At 39.7% G+C, this 24,182-nt stretch overlaps 1 protein-coding gene across 2 annotated transcripts in view; it reads left to right on the plus strand.

The window, feature by feature from the left end:
• Positions 1-7,510: 7,510 nt before the first annotated feature.
• Cts7 (cathepsin 7) overlaps positions 7,511-24,182 on the plus strand; it is a 36,362-nt gene continuing 19,690 nt past the window's right edge. Inside the window, exons 1-8 of one of the 2 annotated variants that reach the window (NM_001106099.1) lie at positions 7,511-7,742; positions 8,590-8,726; positions 9,017-9,139; positions 9,228-9,368; positions 9,903-10,127; positions 10,573-10,735; positions 11,192-11,309; positions 12,286-12,651. In NM_001106099.1, the coding sequence (NP_001099569.1) occupies positions 8,601-8,726; positions 9,017-9,139; positions 9,228-9,368; positions 9,903-10,127; positions 10,573-10,735; positions 11,192-11,309; positions 12,286-12,385 (996 nt within the window). In that variant the 5' untranslated portion in view covers positions 7,511-7,742; positions 8,590-8,600 and the 3' untranslated portion in view covers positions 12,386-12,651. Of the gene's footprint in view, positions 7,743-8,589; positions 8,727-9,016; positions 9,140-9,227; positions 9,369-9,902; positions 10,128-10,572; positions 10,736-11,191; positions 11,310-12,285; positions 12,652-24,182 lie in introns of those variants that run through there. The other variant, XM_039095445.1, reaches the window with a different exon arrangement.

Raw genomic sequence — 24,182 nt, forward strand, 5'->3', positions numbered from 1 at the left:
TGTAGAATAATTTTGGAGGAAGATGTGGTGCCAGCTCTCAGTTCCTTTGAATGATCTAAGGGACAACATACCCAAACATAGGGGATACAATGAAAGTAGTGCTAAGAGGAAAACTCTTAACTTTGAGTGCCTCAAAAAAGAAAATGGAGAGAGCATACACCAACAGCTTGACAGGACACATGAAAACTCTAGAACAAAAGGAAGCTAATACACTCAATAGGAGTAGATGGCAAGAAATAATCAAATTCAGAGCTGAAATCAAACAAGTAGAAAGAAAAAGAACTATAGAAAGAATCAACAGAACCAGGAGCTGGTTCTTTGAGAAAAACCACAATGTAGATAAACCCTTTGGCATACTAACCTCAGGGCACACAGACATTGTAACAAAACAAGTAACAAAATCATAAATGAAAAGGGGGACATAACAACAGAATCTGAAGAAATTCAAAACATCATCATATCCTCCTACAAAAGCCTATACTCAACAAAACTGGAAAGTCTGGATGAAATGGACAATTTTCTAGGCAGATACCAGGCACCAAAGTTAAACCAGGATCAGATAAACAAACCATCTAAATGGTCCCATAACCCCTATATAAATAGAAGCAGTCATTACAATTCTCCCAACTAAAAAAAGCCCGGAATCAAGTGGATTTAAGGCAGAATTCTGTCAGACCTTCAAAAAAGACCTAATACCCATACTCTTCAAATTATTCCACAAAATAGAAACAGAAGCAACAGTCTTTGAAGCCACAGCTACACTTATACCTAAACCACCCAAAGTCCCAACAAAGAAAGAGAACTTCAAACCAATATCCTTCATGAATATCAATGCAAAAATTACTCAATAAAATTCTCAAAAACCAAGTCCCAGAACACATCAACATGATCATTCATCATGATCAAGTAGGGTTCATGCCAGGAATGGAAGAATGTTTCAATATATGTAAATCCATCAATGTAATCTACTATGTAAACAAACTCAAAGAAAAGAACCATATGCTCTTTTCATTAGATGTTGAGAAAGCATTTGACAAAATTCAACCCCCCTCCATGATAAAAGTTTCAGAAAGATCAGGAAATCAAGGCCCATATCTAAACATAGTAAAATCAATATACAGCAAATCAGTAGCAAATATCAAAATAAATGGAGAAAAACTTGAAGCAATCCCACTAAAATCAGGGACTAGAAAAACAAAAATGTACTTGGCATGCACTCATTGATAAGTGGATATTAGCCAAAAAGCTCGAATTACCCATGATGCAATTGATAGACCACAGGAAGGTCAAGAAGAAGGATGACCAAAATGCAGATGTTCCCACTCCTTCTTAAAAAGGGGAAAATATCCATAGGAGGGGATATGGAAGGAAAGTTTAGAGCAGTGACTGAAGGAAAGGTCATTCAGAGCCTCCCCCAACATGTGGCCAATGATAGATAGTCACCAAAACTAGATAAGGTTGATGAAGCTAAAAAGTGCATGCTGAAAGGGGCCGGATATAGATCTCTCCTGAGAGACACATCCAGAGCATGTCCAATACAGAGGTCAGTGCAAGCAAAATACTGAACTGAGAACAGGACCCCCTTTGGGGGAATTAGAAGAAGGATTGAAAGAGCTGAAGGACCTTGCAACCCCATAAGAACAACAATGCCAACCAATCAGAGCTTTCAGGGACTAAACCACTACCGAAAGACTATACATGGACTGACCCAGAGCTTCAACTGAATATGTAGCAGAGAATAGCCTTGTTGGGGCACCAGTATAAGGGGAAGCTCTTGGTCCTGCCAAGGTTGGACCCCCAGTGCAGAGGAATGTCGAGGGGTGCTAAGGGGGTGAACGGGGGGACCACCCGTATGGAGGAGGGGAGGAGATGGGGGGGTTAGGAAACCGGGAAAGGGAATAACATTTGAAATGTAATCAAAGAAATAAATCTAATAATAAAAAAAATTCAAAAAAAGAAAAACTGCCTAGTCTTTCGCTACATATTCAATATAGTACTGGAAATCCTAGCCAGAGCAATTAGACAACAAAAAGAGGTCAACAGGATACAAATTTAAAAGGAAAAATTCAAAATATCACTATTTGCAGAGGATATTATAGTATACTTAAGTGACCCCAAAAATTCCACCAGAGAACACCTAAACCTGATAAACAACTTCCATAAAGTGTCTGGACATAAAATTATTTCAAACACGTCAATATCTTTCCTCTACTCAAAGGATAAACTCTCCAAGATAGCAGTTAGGAAAACAACACCCTTCAAAAGAGATCAAATAATACAAAATTCCTTTGTGTGACTCTAACCAATCAACTGAAGGACAAGAACTTTAAGTCTCTGAAGAAAGAAATCAAAGATCTCAGAAGATGGAAAGGTCTCCCATGCTCATGAATCGGAAGGATTAATATAGTAAAGATGGCCAATATACAGCTTCAAAGGAATCCCCATTAAAATTCCAACTCAATTCTTCATAGAGTTAGAAAGAGCAATTTGAAAATTCATTTGAAAAAACAAAAAATCCTGGATAGTGAAAACTATTCTCAACAATAAAAGACATTCTGGGGAAATCACCTTTCCTGACCTCAAGCTGTATTACAGATCAATCATGATAAAGACTGTAGGGTATTGGTACAGAGACAGGCATGTAGATTAATGGAATGGAATTGAAGACTCAAAATGAATTTCACACACCTATGGTCACTTGATCTTTAAAAGAGGAGCTAAAAATATCCAATGGGAAAAAAAAAGACAGCATTTTTCAGCAAATGGTGCTGGTTCAGCTGGAGGTCACTGTGTAGCAGAATGCAAACTGACCCATTCTTATCTCCTTGTACAAAGTTGAAGTCCAAATGAATCAAAGACCTTCACATTAAATTAGATATACTGAAACAAATAGAAGAGAAAGTTGGAAAGAGTCTCAAACACATAGGCACATGGGAAATTTTACTGAACAGAACACCAATGGCTTATGTTCTAAGGTCAAGATTTGCAAAGTTTCTGTAAGACAAAGGGCACTCACTGTCAATAGGACAAAAAAGTAACCAACAGATTGGGAAAAGGTCTTTACCAATCCTACATGGATAGAGGGCTAATATCTAATACATACAAAAACTCAAGAAGTAGACTCCAGAGAATCAAATAATCCTATTAAAATGGGGGTACAGACCTGCCCCACATATGGCCCATACATATACAGCCACCCAATTAGACAAGATGGATGAAGCAAAGAAGTGCAGGCTGACAGGAACCGGATGTAGATCTCTCCTGAAAGACACAGCCAGAATACAGCAAATACATAGGCAAATGCCAGCAGCAAACCACTGAACTGAGAATGGGACCCCCATTGAAGGAATCAGAGAAAGGACTAGAAGAGCTTGAAGGGGCTCGAGACCCCATATGAACAACAATGCCAACCAACCAGAGCTTCCAGGGACTAAGCCACTACCCAAAGACTATACATGGACTGACCCTGGGCTCCAACCTCATAGGTAGCAATGAATAGCCTAGTAAGAGCACCAGTGGAAGGGGAAGCCCTTGGTCCTGCCAAGACTGAACCCCCAGTGAAAGTGATTTTTGTGGGGAGGGTGGTAATGGGGGGAGGATGGGGAGGAGAAGCCCATAAAGAAGGGGAGGGGGAGGGGCTAAGGGGATGTTGGCCCAGAAACCGGGAAAGGGAATAACAATCGAAATGTAAATAAGAAATACTCAAGTTAATAAAGAAAAAAAGAAAAAAAAAGAAAAGAAACTAAAAAAATGGGGTACAGAGCTAAACAAAGAATTATCAATGGAGAAATAATGAATGGTTGAGAAACACCTAAAGAAATGTTAAACACCCTTAGTCATCAGGGAAATAAATGTAAATCAAAACAACCCTGAGATTCCACTTCACACCAGTTAGAATAGCTAAGATTAAAAACTCAGGTGAGAGTAGATGCTGGTGAGAATGTCAAGAAACAGGAACACTCCTCCACTGTTGGTGTAATTGCAAGCCAGTATAATGACTCTGGAAATCAGTCTGGTGGTTTCTTAGAAAATTGGACAGTATCATCCTGGGCATACTTCCAAATGATGCTCTAATATATAACAAGGAGACATGCTCCACTTTGTTCACAGCAGTCCTACTTATAATAGCTAGAACCTGGTGAGGACCCAGATGTCCTTCAACAGAGGAATGGGTAGAGAAAATGTGGTTCATTTAAACAATGGAATTCTATTCAGCTATTAAAACCAATGACTTCATGAAATTCACAGGCAAATGGATGGAACAAGAAAATATACTGAGTGAGGTAACTCAGTCACATAAGAACACACATAGTATGCACTTACTGATAAGTGGATAATAAGTCAAAAGCTTGGAATAAATGTGAAAAAATTTATAGATTTTATGAAGCTCAAGAAGAAGGAAGACCAAAATGTGGATGCTTCCTTCCTTCTTATAAGGGAGAACAAACCACTCACAGGAGGAAGTAACAGGAACTAAAAGTGTAGCAGGTTCTAACACAAAGGGACTGTCCCACCTGTGGATCCATCCCATTTCAGCCAACAAACTCAGTTACCATCGCTGATGCCTCAAGTGCTTACAGACAGGAGCCAGATATGGGTGTTTCCTAAGAGGCTTTCCCAGAGACCTACTGATACAGATGAGGATGTTTGCAGATAAGTATTGGAATTAACAAGGGCGAACCCAATGGTGGTGTTAGAGTAAGGACAGAAGGATCTGAAGGAATTTTAAACCCATAGGAAGAACAACAATATCAACCAACCAGACTCTAACAGAGCTACCAGGGACTAAACCACCAACCAATGTGTACACATGGAGGGACCCATGACTCTAGCCATATATATATATATATAGAAGAGGATGGCATCTTCCAGAATGAATAGGAAGAAAAGCTCTTGGTCCTGTGAAGGTCATTTCCCCAGTGTAGGTAATGCCAGGGTGTTGAGTTTGAAGTGGGTCGGTGGGAGTGGGAGCAACCTCATAGAAGCAGGGAGAGGTAGGAGGGGCTCTGGGAGAGGGGAGAAATGGCATAACATTTGAAATGTAAATACATAAAGTATCTAAGAAAAATAAAATAAAGGAATAGCCTCCCAACCGTAAAAACCTAACAACAAATGGATTTAAAAAAAAAAAGGAAAAGAAAAGAGATGAAACTGGTCTAGAACACTCCTAAAACATTTCCATAACTTAGAATTTTGGTATTCTCCAGATCCAGTTTATCTAAATATACATTCCAGAGATTCTGTCACCCCAGGTCTGGTATAGCATGCCAGCACACTCAGATGCACAGTTGTGTTCCTCCACTGTAATTAGAAATGTTCAGTGTGTGTGCTGTGCAGTTTTTCAGTCTGTAATATCTCTCAATATCAAAAAGTTGAATTTTAGGTAACAGAGTAAGTGACTTTACATGAAGGAAATAATCCATATGAATGAACTCACATTAAGGGAAATGGGACATGTGGAACACAAACCCTGAAATGAAGTTGAGTAAAGGCCACTTGCTCAGGATAGAAAAGAAAGAACCAGTAAATAGCTGATGAGTTACCTTATATGATAAAACTTACACATGAAAGTGTTCACAGTAGTGAAGCATGCAGATGAAGTATGGTCCTAGCTACCTTCCTAGTGTGGGGCAATAACTCAAGTCAAGTCATGAAAGAGCAGCTCAAAAGGGCAGGTAAGCTACAATTAGATTCCTTGATCACAGTTGATATTCGAGGGCATCTCAAAGATTCTTTTAGGCTGTACAAGAAGGCAGTCATGATTTGATGAATGTGTCTGAACATATGGTACAATAATGGATAAAAAGATAAACTGCTGTCTAAGAAGAACTCAGCCTGTGACACTCAGGAGGCTATAACTAGGAACACTTTATTAAGGACTATTGTACATAGGCTAACAAAATGGGGAGAGTTGGACAACTCAGCATATGTCCTTTTAACAGAGTTCAAAGTAAAGGAGGAAGCTTGGGATCTAAAAATGGAAAAGTATTGCAGCAAAACAGTATCAGAATTGAAGGGATATATGGCTGGATAAATGTTGAAGATGTTTGTTACAGACAGGTAATGATGAGTGGACCTTACTTAGGTCACTGTGGAGGAAGAGAAACTTGATCAGATTTAAAGGGTGATTAGATAACAATAATGACTTGTAGTGACTTATCAGGATTCTTGACGGAAATGGGATATTAGAAGGATGTGAATAGACATTGTTAGCAGAGACTCAGAGCTCTGAGTGAGGCATACCAGGCATTATTAAATAGAAAATGAATAATTAGGCATTTCAAAGACTTACAGTTATAATACTGCATTACTCTTTATGACATAAATATTCTTCATAGTTTATCCTATATTTAAATTTTTATTGGTTAACTTCAGATTTTGTACAAGTTGGGTACAGGGTGTAGAGTAGACAGGTATCATACATGACTTTCTTGATTAGAGAAAGCAATAAAACTCTACATTGAATACAGAATCAGAATATGGTGCGTTCATGTAAGAAAAAAATATATATAACTCAAGTAGAGGAGGGCAATTTGTACATGCTGGGGACTAAGTAATTTCCTAATACACACCCATTTAACACTGGTATGGTAAAAATTACCTTCAACGTGGCTATGGTAAGGAAAAACACTCTAACTCTGGTAGCAAGGAAATCCTTAAACAGAGAAAATACTGTGGCTGGTGCTGGGGTTAAAGACAGGGGTTACAGGATTATTGTGACCACAGTTTTCTGAAAGTAGATGAAATCTATCCTAAGGTAAAATTGGTGATGTTTGCATACCAATGATGACGTCCCAAAAGCCATTATAATTTATACCTAAAATGGTAATATGGGAAAATTTAGATAATATATGTGTTACTGAATGAAAACCTTGACAGGTCTGATGGTGCTTAGTAATGGGTACTCAATTAGAGAAACGTCAGATAGTTTTATGAGATCACGTGAACTAATGCCTTCATTTCCACTCTTGGCTTTGGCCTTGAACAACATTTTCTATACAGTCACCCTTCAAGTTTAGCCTTTTTATGATAATTAGTTGTGTTCCTCTGTGACAACGGAAAAAATGCATACTGTGTTCTGTGTTCTCATAGGCTCCTGATATAGATATATATTGAACATGAAATACAAGTGTGGAATATGCTAACTCATCCTACTTCATGCTGGTAAGCCACCTCTTACTCTAAACTAAGTGCTAGGCAGAGATCCCCACACCTTTTCTAGGAAACTTTCTAATTGTCTTTTTGAGGTACTATTGAGATAAAATGACTGGCTAATATGTGATCCGTAGCCTAAAGGTTGTTTCTGTAACATGCTCTGTGAAGGTCCACAAGTTTAATTCCCCAATGTCCACTAAAGGCAACCCACACCCACCCCTCCAGGACAGGTAAGATTAGATTTCAGTAGAAGCCTGGAGGCCGGATCCAGTGACCCATTTGGCCAATCAGAAGAAGGAAAAGTTTGACAAGGAGGACTGACTTGGTATTTAAACTGCAAATGAGGTGTGGCTGGGCCAGATCCTGACAGCTCAGCAACCTCTGAAGAACTTGTGGAGTACACCAAGACAACAGCGATCACCACAGGTTTGGCCCTGCTTCTACTTCCCCTGGAGGGAAGCCTTGAGAGACTCCATGGAAAATCAGGCAGACCCCCACAAATATCTTCTAAACTTCAGCAACCACATGGGTGGAGGTGGGGGAGAGTAGAAATGTCAGAGAGGAAGCCAAGCCAATCCTGGATCCAGGTTTTTATGGGTTTCAGTTCATTGTATGTCTGGTAATCTTCAGAGAATGCACAGTAGGGGCATGCTCATCTTACCCTGAGCCTAGATATATACTTTTTTGAAAACTATCACTAGATAAGAACTTATTTTCATGATTGCCATTTGTATTAGGTGGGATGCCTCTAGCAAAGAACTGTAGGAGGTATAGCTTATGACAACCTGGCTTGTCCTGAGCATGGAGTCCTAAAATGTCTGTATGTGTTACTTCATTATCCCTGGTAGCATTGGCTTCCAGTATCCTTCCCATGTGAGATTATTCTCACTGAGGTAATGCAAGTGTGGCAAAGTGTCTCAAGGAAGAATAGAGTACTTTTATCTTCTGTATATTTTCTAAGGAGGGAAACCTAGGATATTTTCTTTGAAGAGGGAATGTTTCAAATAAACTCATCTCCAGCTGTCTATTAGAAAAAGATGTGATACAATTTAAGCCCCAAGCCAAGAAGACACTTCTGACTTACCATCACATGCTGCATGAGAATTTTGTATCACTACAAATTCTCAGATAAATGTTCCAAGTCCCCAGATTTTTAGGTTCTGAATTTTGATATCCATGGTTATCTCTCTGATCATGCAAATTTGCAGTACACGCCAGTTTCATGTCTAGAATTTTGCTCACAGTCTGTATAATTTTACATTAAAATTAACTGCTATCCAGAGCATTTTTAGTCCAAATTAATATTCAGCCATTTCCTAATTTTTCGAGTAAATATCTGGCAAGAGTAGTTAGAATATTTTTAATCCAGCATGCATGATATAATTTATAAAGATTATTGGTATAGTCTTTGATTTGTTTTTCTTTATTCTCTAGGTACTTGCGACATGACTGTGGCTGTTTTTCTGGCCATCCTGTGCTTGAGAGCAGCCTTGGCTGCTCCAAGGCCTGATTACAGTTTGGATGCCGAGTGGGAGGAGTGGAAGAGGAACAATGCGAAAACATACAGCCCAGTAGGTCACATGGACATGCAAAGAGGGTCATGGTAGAAATTCTCACTGATGTTGGGTTTTCATTGGTAGAATAGCAGCCTTAGGGGGTACACCTACCTGAGGTAGTAATGTAATATGCAATGAACACAAGATGGCCACCTTGTCTGTTCATCAGGGTGTTAAGTGTGCCTTCTTTGTTTCCCTGAGATCCCTCTCTATGACCTTTGTATATCTGTAGCAGTAATTCCACATGGTCAACGAGGGTAGAGGCATAACCTGAAGTAAATGCCATCCACTATATTTATTTCCAGGAGGAGGAAAAGCAGAGGAGAGCAGTGTGGGAAGAAAATGTGAAAATGATCAAATGGCACACTATGCAGAATGGCCTGTGGATGAACAACTTCACCATAGAAATGAATGAATTTGGTGACATGGTGAGTGTGACTCAAATTGTTTCACACTTCTATCTTTGCTGTTTTGTTGTTTAAATGAAGTCATGATGTTTTTTTTTTTTCTGTGAAGACTGGTGAGGAAATGAGAATGATGACAGATAGTTCAGCTCTGACTCTAAGAAATGGAAAACACATCCAGAAACGCAATGTCAAAATTCCCAAAACCTTGGATTGGAGAGATACAGGCTGTGTGGCTCCTGTGCGAAGCCAGGTATGATAGCATCACATGCCTGTATTACCTATCTACCAAGGATACTGTATGCTATTGACATATTTCTATTATTTGACTGTGGTATGACATGCTGTTCACTTAACGCTTTTCTACAACCCAAAAGTCACATGTACTGTCTTCAGAATTTTGTCGCTAGTAACAAATGTTTCTTGGTTTCCCAAGTAATGAGGAAGCCCTAACACATTCCTTAGCAATTATAAGCCAATACATGTACAATATCATTTTTGTGCCTCAGTTACTTTGAATCTCCACCTAGAGGTTCCACTCTATTTCTCTCCAGACTTAATTTATTCCAGTAATGACATTTATCACACCTGCAGTACAGTAGATCACAGCTTTATGCTTGTATGTGTATGCTTGGAGCATGAGACACCTCCCTGTGGACACTGACCCCTCTTACCTAGGCATCTATCAAATGCTGATAGTTAACTTTTTTGAGAAAGTATGGAATTGGTTGAATTATTGTTCTAGTTAGAAATTTTGGTATATGATATTCTGTTTTTCCCTTCTCAGGGAGGATGTGGTGCATGTTGGGCCTTTTCTGTGGCCGCTTCCATAGAAAGTCAGCTGTTCAAGAAAACAGGCAAACTGATCCCACTGAGTGTACAGAATTTAATTGACTGCACAGTTACTTATGGCAATAATGACTGTTCTGGAGGCAAACCTTATACGGCCTTCCAATATGTGAAGAACAATGGCGGTCTGGAGGCTGAGGCAACCTACCCATATGAAGCAAAGGTAAGTGAACTTCCTGTATTGTCATTTCAGTTTGGATTGGGCAAGGGGAAAATATTAGAGAAATACACTGCATTCAGAGCTCATATTGACTGTAGAATCTGTCTGTGCACCATTACTGCTGCCATTTCAGTACCAACCACTGCATAGTTTGATTTCTTGGTTCCTGTTTCTATGCACATGGAGAATGGGCAAACCATTCCACATATTATACAGTTCTGTGCCATGAAAGTTTCTTCTGGATAAGTTTCTTCTCATGTCATTGAAGACATGAGAGCATATTTTCAGCTCTAAATATCTCTGTTAACATTTCATTGCCTGAGATAATGTATATAGAATCACAGACATGGGAATGTTCTGTTCCAAAGTGTAGAGTGTTATGGTTTTGAATTGTGCTCTCCAGAAGGTAGATTGAAGTCACTAATTTTTGTAACTTTATCTTTTATAGCTACGGCACTGCAGGTACCGTCCTGAACGTTCTGTTGTTAAGATAGCCCGCTTTTTTGTTGTCCCAAGGAATGAAGAAGCCCTAATGCAAGCTCTAGTAACCTATGGGCCCATTGCTGTTGCAATTGATGGTTCGCATGCATCCTTTAAAAGATATCGAGGAGGTAAAAATGTTTTCTTCTAGATATTAATGAAGACTTTTGAAACATGCCATGTTGATGCCCAATTATTGTGAATGATTTGGTGTGTATAAGCTTCTGTGCTAATCCATGCACTAATCAACTGTTGTTTCTGTGAGATGTGACAGGTAAATGCCTATGAGTACTTATCATCATTTTTAAAGCTTTTTTTAACTCTACTTTTCTCCACTTGGTGTATCTCAAGATATGGAGCTGACTTTTAAAGAGCACCTTGAATTAAGTAATTTATGTTCAGTTATGATTTCCTGGAATGACTTTCTATCAGTAAAAATATAAGATGTCGAAGAGTCTTCTTATATGGGTATAAGGAATGATGCTTTGTCATTTCAGTCAAGTCAGAAAATGCCTCACTTACTGTTCTTGACTGTGGTCACTATCAGCTTCCTGAAACTTTCACTCCCTTGATTTTATTTTTTTCAGGTATATATCATGAGCCAAAATGTAGGCGTGATACTCTCGACCATGGTCTACTATTGGTTGGCTATGGCTATGAAGGCCATGAGTCAGAGAACAGAAAATACTGGCTGCTAAAGAACAGGTATAAGCTGCTAAAGTTGTTTGATTTAAAGATTCAAATGGATTTTCTACTTGTAGTTAGATGTCAGATACTAGTCACAGAAAGCATTGTTCCATTAAATTGAAGGCACATGTTCTTTGTTGTTCAAGTGTGTGTGTGTGTGAGTGTGTGTGTGTGAGTGTGTGTGTGTGTGTGTGCGTGTGTGTGTATGTGTGTGAGATATTGATATCAGCTGTCTTCCTCAATGTTTTTCCATCTTATGTACTGAGGCTCAGATCCTAGAATTTTCTATTTTGGGGTTATGCTTATCCATTGATCTAGTTATGCCCTGACTTCTGCAATTATAATTTGACTGAAAATATCTTATTTACAAAAATGTTATTTTTATTTATTCATAAGTTGTGTGTTATATGAATGATTTCTTTGTGGGGGCAGATGCTTCTCCATCCTGAAAAACACCATTTTCACCAGAGATCCAGTTATAGAGGATTGTGAGATCACTTACATACCCATGTAAGGACAGGGTATTTTTTTCTTTTGAAGAAGTCCAAGGTGCCCCTAGTTTGAAGCTGTATCTTCAGCCTTAACCTAGCTTTAAGGGGAACTTGGAATCAAGCTCCAGAACTTATATTTATGTAATCTGGTTGATCCTGCTCTTTGGCTGTATCAACTAACATATAGTATTATATGGTCATGGAGTTCAGATTTTATTATTGGTTTCTGTGGAGGCCCAATATCATATTTGTGCCATTGATTTTTCTGTTTTTCAATTGTTATTCCTGAACAGTGCATTGGTGGAAAGATACCCCAATTTTCCATGCTATGATTTTTTTACTGCCTTCTGTGAGATAATTTTTGGTACTCTGGTGGTTGACATCTGCCTTTTCTGATGCTTTTTGTTAAGTTGACCTGTAGTTCAGTGCTCAAATACAGATTTGCTGTAACAATCAATTTTACTGATTCTTTTCTTACAAATGGAAAACCTCATTTCTTTCAGCCATGGTGAACAATGGGGTGAAAGGGGCTACATGAAGCTCCCCAGAGATCAGAACAACTACTGTGGAATTGCTTCTTATGCCATGTACCCTCTGTTGTGACCTGCCTGGATGTAGCAAGGAAGGAAAGATTTTTAAGGCAATATATACAGAAGAACCTCATCCTATTCAAAATGGCCAGCCTCTTCTGTATAAAAGGCACTAGTGTCAATGAACAGCAGGGTAGGAGGTGAAATCTGTGGTATGTTTAGTAAGTCATGACCACTGCTAGTCATGACTGATTTGTGTAATTTACTCCTGTAATGACCTGATTTTATGTTTTTCACTGTACCAAACGCTGTTCTTAAAAAATAAAAGCAAACTATAAACGTATGTATCATTTCTATTTTTGTGCAGTGGCATTTTTGTATTCAAACACAAAATTCTTCCTGATGATAGAACTTCATGTGGTGTTGATGTTACAGGAGAAAGAATGGGTGGTTCCTCTGCATCAGACGCTATTTCGTAGTCGGTTTTTGTCTGTTTATACCAGCAATTCTAGTATAAAAGATTATATGAAACTGTCTGTATTTGACATTTTTCGCTGACATGGCTCCACTCGGTTTCAATTATTGGCTTCTCTGTGCAATGAGATAGCCTTGCTTGCTGCTCCTCTAAATGGTACTTGGCTGTAACTCCCCCTGTCCACAATTTCAATCTTTTCGACCTTTCTCATACTGAGTCAGAGACATCAAGTTGCTTATACCTTCAGCTACAGAGATACACATTGAGGTTATTCCCTTACCATGCTGAGTGCTGACATGTCGTACAAAAGCAGGCTTTTGCATGCACAGATCTATTCTATTGCTGTTTATAGTTTTTATGGCCTGAGCATGCTTATCTGATGTAATTTTCTTTGCCATATGTGAGTATATACAGAAAAATAGCAATACAAACTTCTAAATATGTAACCCATTGGGATCTACTATGTATCACTGTCTGTGGTCTCAAGCATCTAGGACAAGCATTAAATACATCACCAATACAGTCATGATATCACCAGATATCATTTCAGTTTTCCAGTGCTTGACTTGAGAGATTGGCCTTTAAGTCTCAATAACCTTATTTGCATGATCATTATTTGAAGATAGTGCAGAGAAGTAGTCTTCTGCATATTTAGATTGACAAGTAAGTCTGCTTAGGCAGAATCCTCTATGCATCACACTTCTTTTTTTTAAAATATATACCACTTATAACTTTTATAAAGACATGGCATAGTTAATACAACAAGTCTGTGGTTGGGCCTATGATCAACAGGAACAGAATTGGAAGGGAATGTCCACTTTCATAGTGACATTTTTTCTTATTTTTTTCATCTTTATTAACTTGGGTATTACTTTTTTTAATCTTTATTAATTTAAGTATTTCTTATTTACATTTCGATTGTTATTATCTTTCCTGGTTTCCGGGCCAATATTCCCCTTACTCCTCCCCCTCCCCTCTTTTTTTTTTTTTATTAACTTGAGTATTTCTTATATACATTTTGAGTGTTATTCCCTTTCCCGGTTTCCGGGCAAACATCCCCCTCCCCCCTCCCTTTCCTTATGGGTGTTCCCCTCCCAACCCACCCCCCCATTGCCGCCCTCCCCCCATAGACTAGTTCACTGGGGGTTCAGTCTTAGCAGGACCCAGGGCTTCCCCTTCCACTGGTGCTCTTACTAGGATATTCATTGCTACCTATGGGGTCAGAGTCCAGGGTCAGTCCATGTATAGTCTTTAGGTAGTGGCTTAGTCCCTGGAAGCTCAGGTTGCTTGGCATTGTTGTACTTTTGGGGTCTCGAGCCCCCTCAAGCTCTTCCAGTTCTTTCTCTGATTCCTTCAATAGGGGACCTATTCTCAGTTCAGTGGTTTGCTGCTGGCATTCGCCTCTATATTTGCTGTATTCTGGCTGTGTCTCTCAGGAGCGATCTACATCCGGCTCCTGTCGGTCTGCACTTCTTTGCTTCATCCATCTTGTCTAATTGGGTGGCTGTATATGTATGGGCCACATGTGGGGCAGGCTCTGAATGGGTGTTCCTTCAGTCTCTGTTTTAATCTTTGCCTCTCCCTTCCCTGCCAAGGGTATTCTTTTTCCTCATTTAAAGAAGGAGTGAAGCATTCACATTTTGATCATCCGTCTTGAGTTTCCTTTGTTCTAGGGATCTAGGGTAATTCAAGCATTTGGGCTAATAGCCACTTATCAATGAGTGCATACCATGTATGTCTTTCTGTGAGTGGGTTAGCTCACTCAGGATGATATTTTCCAGTTCCAACCATTTGCCTACGAATTTCATAAACTCGTTGTTTTTGATAGCTGAGTAATATTCCATTGTGTAGATGTACCACATTTTCTGTATCCATTCCTCTGTTGAAGGGCATCTGGGTTCTTTCCAGTTTCTGGCTATTATAAATAAGGCTGCGATGAACATAGTGGAGCACGTGTCTCTTTTATATGTTGAGGCATCTTTTGGGTATATGCCCAAGAGAGGTATAGCTGGATCCTCAGGCAGTTCAATGTCCAATTTTCTGAGGAACCTCCAGACTGATTTCCAGAATGGTTTTACCAGTCTGCAATCCCACCAACAATGGAGGAGTGTTCCTCTTTCTCCACATCCTCGCCAGCATCTGCTGTCACCTGAGTTTTTGATCTTAGCCAATCGCACTGGTGTGAGGTGAAATCTCAGGGTTGTTTTGATTTGCATTTCCCTTATGACTAAAGATGTTGAACATTTCTTTAGGTGTTTCTCAGCCATTCGGCATTCCTCAGCTGTGAATTCTTTGTTTAGCTCTGAACCCCATTTTTTAATAGGGTTATTTGTTTCCCTGCGGTCTAACTTCTTGAGTTCTTTGTATATTTTGGATATAAGGCCTCTATCTGTTGTAGGATTGGTAAAGATCTTTTCCCAATCTGTTGGTTGCCGTTTTGTCCTAACCACAGTGTCCTTTGCCTTACAGAAGCTTTGCAGTTTTATGAGATCCCATTTGTCGATTCTTCATCTTAGAGCATAAGCCATTGGTGTTTTGTTCAGGAAATTTTTTCCAGTGCCCATGTGTTCCAGATGCTTCCCTAGTTTTTCTTCTATTAGTTTGAGTGTGTCTGGTTTGATGTGGAGGTCCTTGATCCACTTGGACTTAGGCTTTGTACAGGGTGATAAGCATGGATCGATCTGCATTCTTCTACATGTTGACCTCCAGTTGAACCAGCACCATTTGCTGAAAATGCTATCTTTTTTCCATTGGATGGTTTTGGCTCCTTTGTCAAAAATCAAGTGACCATAGGTGTGTGGGTTCATTTCTGGGTCTTCAATTCTATTCCATTGGTCTATCTGTCTGTCTCTGTACCAATACCATGCAGTTTTTATCACTATTGCTCTGTAATACTGCTTGAGTTCAGGGATAGTGATTCCCCCTGAAGTCCTTTTATTGTTGAGGATAGCCTTAGCTATCCTGGGTTTTTTGTTATTCCAGATGAATTTGCAAATTGTTCTGTCTAACTCTTTGAAGAATTGGATTGGTATTTTGATGGGGATTGCATTGAATCTGTAGATTGCTTTTGGTAAAATGGCCATTTTTACTATAATAATCCTGCCAATCCATGAGCATGGGAGATCTTTCCATCTTCTGAGGTCTTCTTCAATTTCTTTCCTCAGTGTCTTGAAGTTCTTATTGTACAGATCTTTTACTTGCTTGGTTAAAGTCACACCGAGGTACTTTATATTATTTGGGTCTATTATGAAGGGTGTCGTTTCCCTAATTTCTTTCTCGGCTTGTTTCTCTTTTGTATAGAGGAAGGCAACTGATTTATTTGAGTTAATTTTATACCCAGCCACTTTGCTGAAGTTGTTTATCAGCTTTAGTAGTTCTCTGGTGGAACTTTTGGGATCACTTAAATATACTATCATGTCATCTGCAAATAGTGATATTTTGACCTCTTCTTTTCCGATCTGTATCCCTTTGATCTCCTTTTGTTGTCTGATTGCTCTGGCTAGAACTTCAAGAACTATATTGAATAAGTAGGGAGAGAGTGGGCAGCCTTGTCTAGTCCCTGATTTTAGTGGGATTGCTTCAAGTTTCTCTCCATTTAGTTTAATGTTAGCAACTGGTTTGCTGTATATGGCTTTTACTATGTTTAGGTATGGGCCTTGAATTCCTATTCTTTCCAGGACTTTTATCATGAAGGGGTGTTGAATTTTGTCAAATGCTTTCTCAGCATCTAATGAAATGATCATGTGGTTCTGTTCTTTCAGTTTGTTTATATAATGGATCACGTTGATGGTTTTCCGTATATTAAACCATCCCTGCATGCCTGGGATGAAGCCTACTTGATCATGGTGGATGATTGTTTTGATGTGCTCTTGAATTCGGTTTGCCAGAATTTTATTGAGTATTTTTGCATCGATATTCATAAGGGAAATTGGTCTGAAGTTCTCTTTCTTTGTTGTGTCTTTGTGTGGTTTAGGTATAAGAGTAATTGTGGCTTCGTAGAAGGAATTCGGTAGGGCTCCATCTGTTTCAATTTTGTGGAATAGTTTGGATAATATTGGTATGAGGTCTTCTATGAAGGTTTGATAGAATTCTGCACTAAACCCGTCTGGACCTGGGCTCTTTTTGGTTGGGAGAACTTTAATGACTGCTTCTATTTCCGTAGGAGTTATGGGGTTGTTTAACTGGTTTATCTGTTCCTGATTTAACTTCGATACCTGGTATCTGTCTAGGAAATTGTCCATTTCCTGAAGATTTTCAAATTTTGTTGAATATAGGTTTTTATAGTAAGATCTGATGATTTTTTGAATTTCCTCCGATTCTGTAGTTATGTCTCCCTTTTCATTTCTGATTTTGTTAATTTGGACACACTCTCTGTGTCCTCTCGTTAGTCTGGCTAAGGGTTTATCTATCTTGTTGATTTTCTCAAAGAACCAACTTTTGGTTCTGTTGATTCTTTCTATGGTCCTTTTTGTTTCTACTTGGTTGATTTCAGCTCTGAGTTTGATTATTTCCTGCCTTCTACTCCTCCTGGGTGTATTTGCTTCTTTTTGTTCTAGAGCTTTTAGGTGTGCTGTCAAGCTGCTGACATATGCTCTTTCCTGTTTCTTTCTGCAGGCACTCAGCGCTATGAGTTTTCCTCTTAGCACAGCTTTCATTGTGTCCCATAAGTTTGAGTATGTTGTATCTTCATTTTCATTAAATTCTAAAAAGTTTTTAATTTCTTTCTTTATTTCTTCCTTGACCAGGTTATCATTGAGTAGAGCATTGTTCAATTTCCACGTATATGTGGGCATTCTTCCCTTATTGTTATTGAAGACCAGTTTTAGGCCGTGGTGGTCCGATAGCATGCATGGGAGTATTTCTATCTTTCTGTACCTGTTGAGGCCCGTTTTTTGACCAATTATATGGTCAATTTTGGAGAAAGTACCATGAGGAGCTGAGAAGAAGGTATATCCTTTTGCTTTAGGATAGAATGTTCTATAAATATCCGTTAAGTCCATTTGGCTCATGACTTCTCTTAGTCTGTCTACATCACTGTTTAATTTCTGTTTCCATGATCTGTCCATTGATGAGAGTGGGGTGTTGAAATCTCCCACTATTATTGTGTGAGGTGCAATGTGTGTTTTGAGCTTTAGTAAGGTTTCTTTTACGTATGTAGGTGCCCTTGTATTTGGGGCATAGATATTTAGGATTGAGAGTTCATCTTGGTGGATTTTTCCTTTGATGAATATGAAGGGTCCTTCCTTATCTTTTTTGATGACTTTTAGTTGGAAATTGATTTTATTTGATATTAGAATGGCTACTCCAGCTTGCTTCTTCTGACCATTTGCTTGGAAAGTTGTTTTCCAGCCTTTCACTCTGAGGTAGTGTCTGTCTTTGTCTCTGAGGTGTGTTTCCTGTAGGCAGCAGAATGCAGGGTCCTCGTTGCGTATCCAGTTTGTTAATCTATGTCTTTTTATTGGGGAGTTGAGGCCATTGATATTGAGAGATATTAAGGAATAGTGATTATTGCTTCCCGTTATATTCATATTTGGATGTGAGGTTATGTTTGTGTGCTTTCATTCTCTTTGTTTTGTTGCCAAGACGATTAGTTTCTTGCTTCTTCTAGGGTATAGCTTGCCTCCTTATGTTGGGCTTTACCATTTATTATCCTTTGTAGTGCTGGATTTATAGAAAGATATTCTGTAAATTTGGTTTTGTCATGGAATATCTTGGTTTCTCCATCAATGTTAATTGAGAGTTTTGCTGGATACAGTAACCTGGGCTGGCATTTGTGTTCTCTTAGGGTCTGTATAACATCAGTCCAGGATCTTCTGGCCTTCATAGTTTCTGGCGAGAAGTCTGGTGTGATTCTGATAGGTCTCCCTTTATATGTTAATTGATCTTTTTCCCTTACTGCTTTTAATATTCTTTCTTTATTTTGTGCGTTTGGTGTTTTGACAATTATGTGACTGGAGGTGTTTCTTTTCTGGTCCAATCTATTTGGAGTTCTGTAGGCTTCTTGTATGTCTATGGGTATCTCTTTTTTTAGGTTAGGGAAGTTTTCTTCTATGATTTTGTTGAAGATATTTACTGGTCCTTTGAGCTGGGAGTCTTCACTCTCTTCTATACCTATTATCCTTAGGTTTGATCTTCTCATTGAGTCCTGGATTTCCTGTATGTTTTGGACCAGTAGCTTTTTCCGCTTTACATTATCTTTGACAGTTGAGTCAATGATTTCTATGGAAACTTCTGCTCCTGAGATTCTCTCTTCCATCTCTTGCATTCTGTTGGTGAAGCTTGTATCTACAGCTCCTTGTCTCTTCTTTTGGTTTTCTATATCCAGGGTTGTTTCCATGTGTTCTTTCTTGATTGCTTCTATTTCCATTTTTAATTCCTTCAACTGTTTGATTGTGTTTTCCTGGAATTCTTTCAGGGATTTTTGCGATTCCTCTCTGTAGGCTTTTACTTGTTTATTAATGTTTTCCTGTGCTTCCCTAAGTGTGTTCATGTCTTTCTTGAAGTCCTCCAGCATCATGATCAAATATGATTTTGAAACTAGATCTTGCTTTTCTGGTGTTTTTGGATATTCCATGTTTGTTTTGGTGGGAGAATTGGGCTCCGATGATGGCATGTAGTCTTGGTTTCTGTTGCTTGGGTTCCTGCGCTTGCCTCTCGCCATCAGATTATCTCTAGTGTTACTTTGTTCTGCTATTCCTGACAGTGGCTAGACTGTCCTATAAGCCTGTGTGTCAGGAGTGCTGTAGACCTGTTTTCCTCTCTTTCAGTCAGTTATGGGGACAGAGTGTTCTGCTTTCGGGCATGTAGTTTTTCCTCTCTACAGGTCTTCAGCTGTTCCTGTGGGCCTGTGTCTTGAGTTCACCAGGCAGCTTTCTTGCAGCAGAAAATTTGGTCTTACCTGTGGTCCCGAGGCTCAGGTTTGCTCCTAGGGTGCTGCCCAGGGGCTCTCTGCAGCGGCAGCAACCAGGAAGACCTGTGCCGCCCCTTCCGGGAGCTTCAGTGCACCAGGGTTCCAGATGGTCTTTGGCTTTTTCCTCTGGCGTCCGAGATGTGTGTGCAGGGAGCAGTCTCTTCTGGTTTCCCAGGCTTGTCTGCCTCTCTGAAGGTTTAGCTCTCCCTCCCACGGGATTTGGGTGCAGAGAACTGTTTATCCGGTCTGTTTCCTTCTGGTTCTGGTGGTGTCTCAGGCCGGTGTCCTGCCGCTCCTGGGCCCTCCCCCACGGGAGCCCAGAGGCCTTATACAGTTTCCTCTTGGGCCAGGGATGTGGGCAGGGGTGAGCAGTGTTGGTGGTCTCTTCCGCTCTGCAGCCTCAGGAGTGCCCACCTGACCAGGCGGTTGGGTCTCTCTCTCACCGGGTCTGGGAGCAGAGAGCTGCTGCGGGCCGGGATCCGCGGGTGTGGGACTTACGGTAAACACAGAACGTGCCTGGTCCTAGAGAAATTCTGCTTCCGTGTGTCCCAAGCTCACCAGGCAGCTTTCTTGCAGCAGAAAATTTGGTCTTACCTGTTGTCCCGAGGCTCAGGTTCGCTCGTGGCGTGCTGCCCAGGGGCTCTCTGCAGGGGCAGCAACCAGGAAGACCTCCCCCTCCCCTCTTTATGGGCTTCTCCTTACCATCCTCCCCCCATTACCACCCTCCTCACAAAAATCACTTTCACTGGGGGTTCAGTCTTGGCAGGACCAAGGGCTTCCCCTTCCACTGGTGCTCTTACTAGGCTATTCATTGCTACCTATGAGGTTGGAGCCCAGGGTCAGTCCATGTATAGTCTTTGGGTAGTGGCTGAGACCCTGGAAGCTCTGGTTGCTTGGCATTGTTCTTCATATGGGGTCTGAAGCCCCTTCAAGCTCTTCCAGACCTTTCTCTGGTTCCTTCAACGGGGGTCCCATTCTCAGTTCAGTGGATTGCTGCTGGTATTCACCTATGTATTTGCTGTATTCTGGTTGTGTCTCTCAGGAGAGATCTACATCCGGTTCCTGTCACCCTGTACTTCTTTGCTTCATCCATCTTACCTAGTTTGGTGGCTGTATATGTATGGGCACATGTGGGGCAGGCTCTGAATGGGTGTTCCTTCTGCCTCTGTTCTAAACTTTGACGCCCTATTCCCTCCCAAGGGTATTCTTGTTCCCCTTTTAAAGAAGGAGTGAAGCATTCCCATTTTGGTCATCCTTCTTGACTTTCATGTGTTCTGTGAATCTAGGGTAATTCAAGCATTTGGGCTAATAGCCACTTATCAATGAGAGCATACCATGTGTGTTTTTCTGTGATTGGGTTACCTCACTCAGGATGATATTTTCCAGTTCCATCCATTTGCCTATGAATTTCATATAGTCATTGTTTTTGATAGCTGAATAATATTCCATTGTGTAGATGTACCATATTTTCTGTATCTATTCCTCTGTTGAAGGGCATCTGGGTTCTTTCCAGCTTCTGGCTATTATAAATAAGGCTGCTATGAACATAGTGGAGCATGTTTCTTTGTTGTATGTTGGGGCATCTTTTGGTTATATGCCAAAGAGAGGTATAGCTGGATCCTCAGGTAGTTCAATGTCCAATTTTCTGGGGAACCTCCAGACTGATTTCCAGAATGGTTATACCTGTCTGCAATCCCACCAGCAATGGAGGAGTGTTCCTCTTTCTCCACATCCTCACCAGCATTTGCTGTCACGTGAGTTTTTGATCTTAGCCATTCTCATTGGTGTGAGGTGAAGTCTAAGGGTTGTTTTGATTTGCATTTCCCTTATGACTAAAGATGTTGAACATTTCTTTAGTTTCTCAGCCATTCCACATTCCTCAGCTGTGAATTGTTTGTTTAGCTCTGAACCCCATTTTTTAATAGGGTTATTTGTCTCCCTGTGGTCTACCTTCTTAAGTTCTTTGTGTATTTTGGATATAAGCCCTCTATCTGTTGTAGGATTGGTAAAGATCTTTTCCCAATCTGTTGGTTGCCATTTTGTCCTAACAAGAGTGTCCTTTGCCTTACATAAGCATTGCAGTTTTATGAGATCCCATTTGTCGATTCTTGATCTTAGAGCATAGGCCATTGGTGTTTTGTTCAGGAAATTTTCTCCAGTGCCCATGTGTTTGAGATGCTTCCCCACCTTTTCTTCTAGTAGTTTGAGTGAATCTGGTTTGATGTGGAGGTCCTTGATCCACTTGAACTTAAGCTTTGTACAGGGTAATAAGCTTGGGTCGATCTGCATTCTTCTACATGCTGACCTCCAGTTGAATGAGCACCATTTGATGAAAATGCTCTTTTTTTTTCCATTGGATGGTTTTGGCTCCTTCGTCAAAAATCAAGTGACCATATGTTGTGGGTTCATTTCTGGGTCTCCAATTCTATTCTGGGTGTATCTGGCTGTCTCTGTTCTAATACCATGCATTTTTTTTTATCACTATTGCTCTGTAATACTGCTTGAGTTCAGGGATAGTGATTCCCCCTGAAGTCCTTTTATTGTTGAGGATAGTTTTAGCTATCCTGGGATTTTTGTTATTCCAGGTGAATTTGCAAATTGTTCTAACTCTCTGAAGAATTGTATTGGTATTTTGATGGGGATTGCATTGAATCTGTAGATCGCGTTTGGTAAAATGGCCATTTTTACAATGTTAATCCTGCCAATCCATGAGCATGAGAGATCTTTCCATCTTTTGAGGTCTTCTTCAATTTCTTCAGGGGCTTGACGTTCTTATCATACAGATCTTTTGCTTGCTTGTTTTAAGTCACACCAAGGTATTTTTCATTATTTGGGACTATTATGAAGGGTGTTGTTTCCCTAATTTCTTTCTTGGCTTGTTTCTCTTTTGTGTAGAGGAAGGCTACTGACTTATTTGAGTTAATTTTATACCCAGCTACTTGGCTGAAGGTGTTTATCAGGTTTTGTAGTTCTCTGGTGGAACTTTGGGATCGCTTAAATATCTTATCATATCATCTGCAAATAGTGATATTTTGACTTCTTTTCCAATCTGTATCCCCTTGATCTCCTTTTGTTGTCTGATTGTTCTGGCTAGAACTTCAAGGACTATATTGAATCAATAGGGAGAGAATAAGCAGCCTTGTCTAGTCCCTGATTTTAGTGGGAATGTTCAAGTTTCTCTCCATTTAGTTTAATGTTAGCTACTGGTTTGCTGTATATGGCTTTTACTATGTTTAGGTATGGGCCTTGAATTCCTATTTTTTCCAGTACTTTTATCATGAAGGGGTGTTGAATTTTGTCAAATGCTTTCTCAGCATCTAATGAAATCATCATGTGGTTTTGTTCTTTCAGTTTGTTTATATAATGGATTACGTTGATGGTTTTCCATATATTAAACCATTCCTGCATGCCTTGGATGAAGCCTACTTGATCAGGGGGAATGATTGTTTTGATGTGCTCTTGGATTTGGTTTGCCAGAATTTTATTGAGTATTTCTGCGTTGATATTCATAAGGGAAATTGGTTTGAAATTCTCTTTCTTTGGTAGGTCTTTGTGTGGTTTAGGTAAAAGAATAATTGTGGCTTTATAGAAGGAATTCAGTAGCACTCCATCTGTTTCAATTTTGTGGAATAATTTGGGTAGTATTGGTATGAGGTCTTCTATGAAGGTCTGATAGAATTCTGAACTGAACTCATCTGGACCTGGGCTGTTTTTGTTTGGGAGACCTATAATGATTGCTTCTATTTCGTTAGGAGTTATGGGGTTGTTTAAATGGTTTAACTGTTCCTGATTTAACTTCGGTACCTGGTATCTGTCTAGGAAATTGTCCATTTCTGGCAGATTTTCAAGTTTTCTTGAACATAGGCTTTTGTAGTAAGATCTGATGACTTTTGAATTTCCTCTGATTCTGTTGTTATGTCTCCCTTTTCATTTCTGATTTTGGTAATTTGGACACACTCTCTGTGTCCTCTCATTAGTCTGGCTAAGGGTTTATCTATCCTGTTGACATTCTCAAAGAACCAACTTTTGGTTCTGTTGATTCTTTCTATGGTCCTTTTTGTTTCTACTTGGTTGATTTCGGCTCTGAGTTTGATTATTTCGTGCCTTCTACTCCTCCTGGGTGTATTTGCTTCTTTTTGTTCTAGAGCTTTTAGGTGTGCTGTCAAGCTGCTGATATATGCTCTCTCCTGTTTCTTTCTGCAGGCACTCAGAGCTATGATTTTTCCTCTTAGCACAGCTTTCATTGTGTCCCATAAGGTTTGGTATATGGTACCTCCATTGTCATTAAATTCTAAGAAGTCTTTAATTTCTTTCTTTATTTCTTCCTTGACCAGGTTATCATTGAGTAGAGCATTGTTCAACTTCCATGTATATGTGGGCGTTCTTCACTTATTGTTATTGAAGACCAGCTTTAGCCTGTGGTGGTCTGAAAGGACACATGGGATTATTTCTATCTTTCTGTGTAGTTGAGGCCTGTTTTATGAC

Source organism: Rattus norvegicus, chromosome 17 (assembly GCF_036323735.1).
Source record: "Rattus norvegicus strain BN/NHsdMcwi chromosome 17, GRCr8, whole genome shotgun sequence".
Lineage (NCBI taxonomy): Eukaryota > Metazoa > Chordata > Mammalia > Rodentia > Muridae > Rattus > Rattus norvegicus.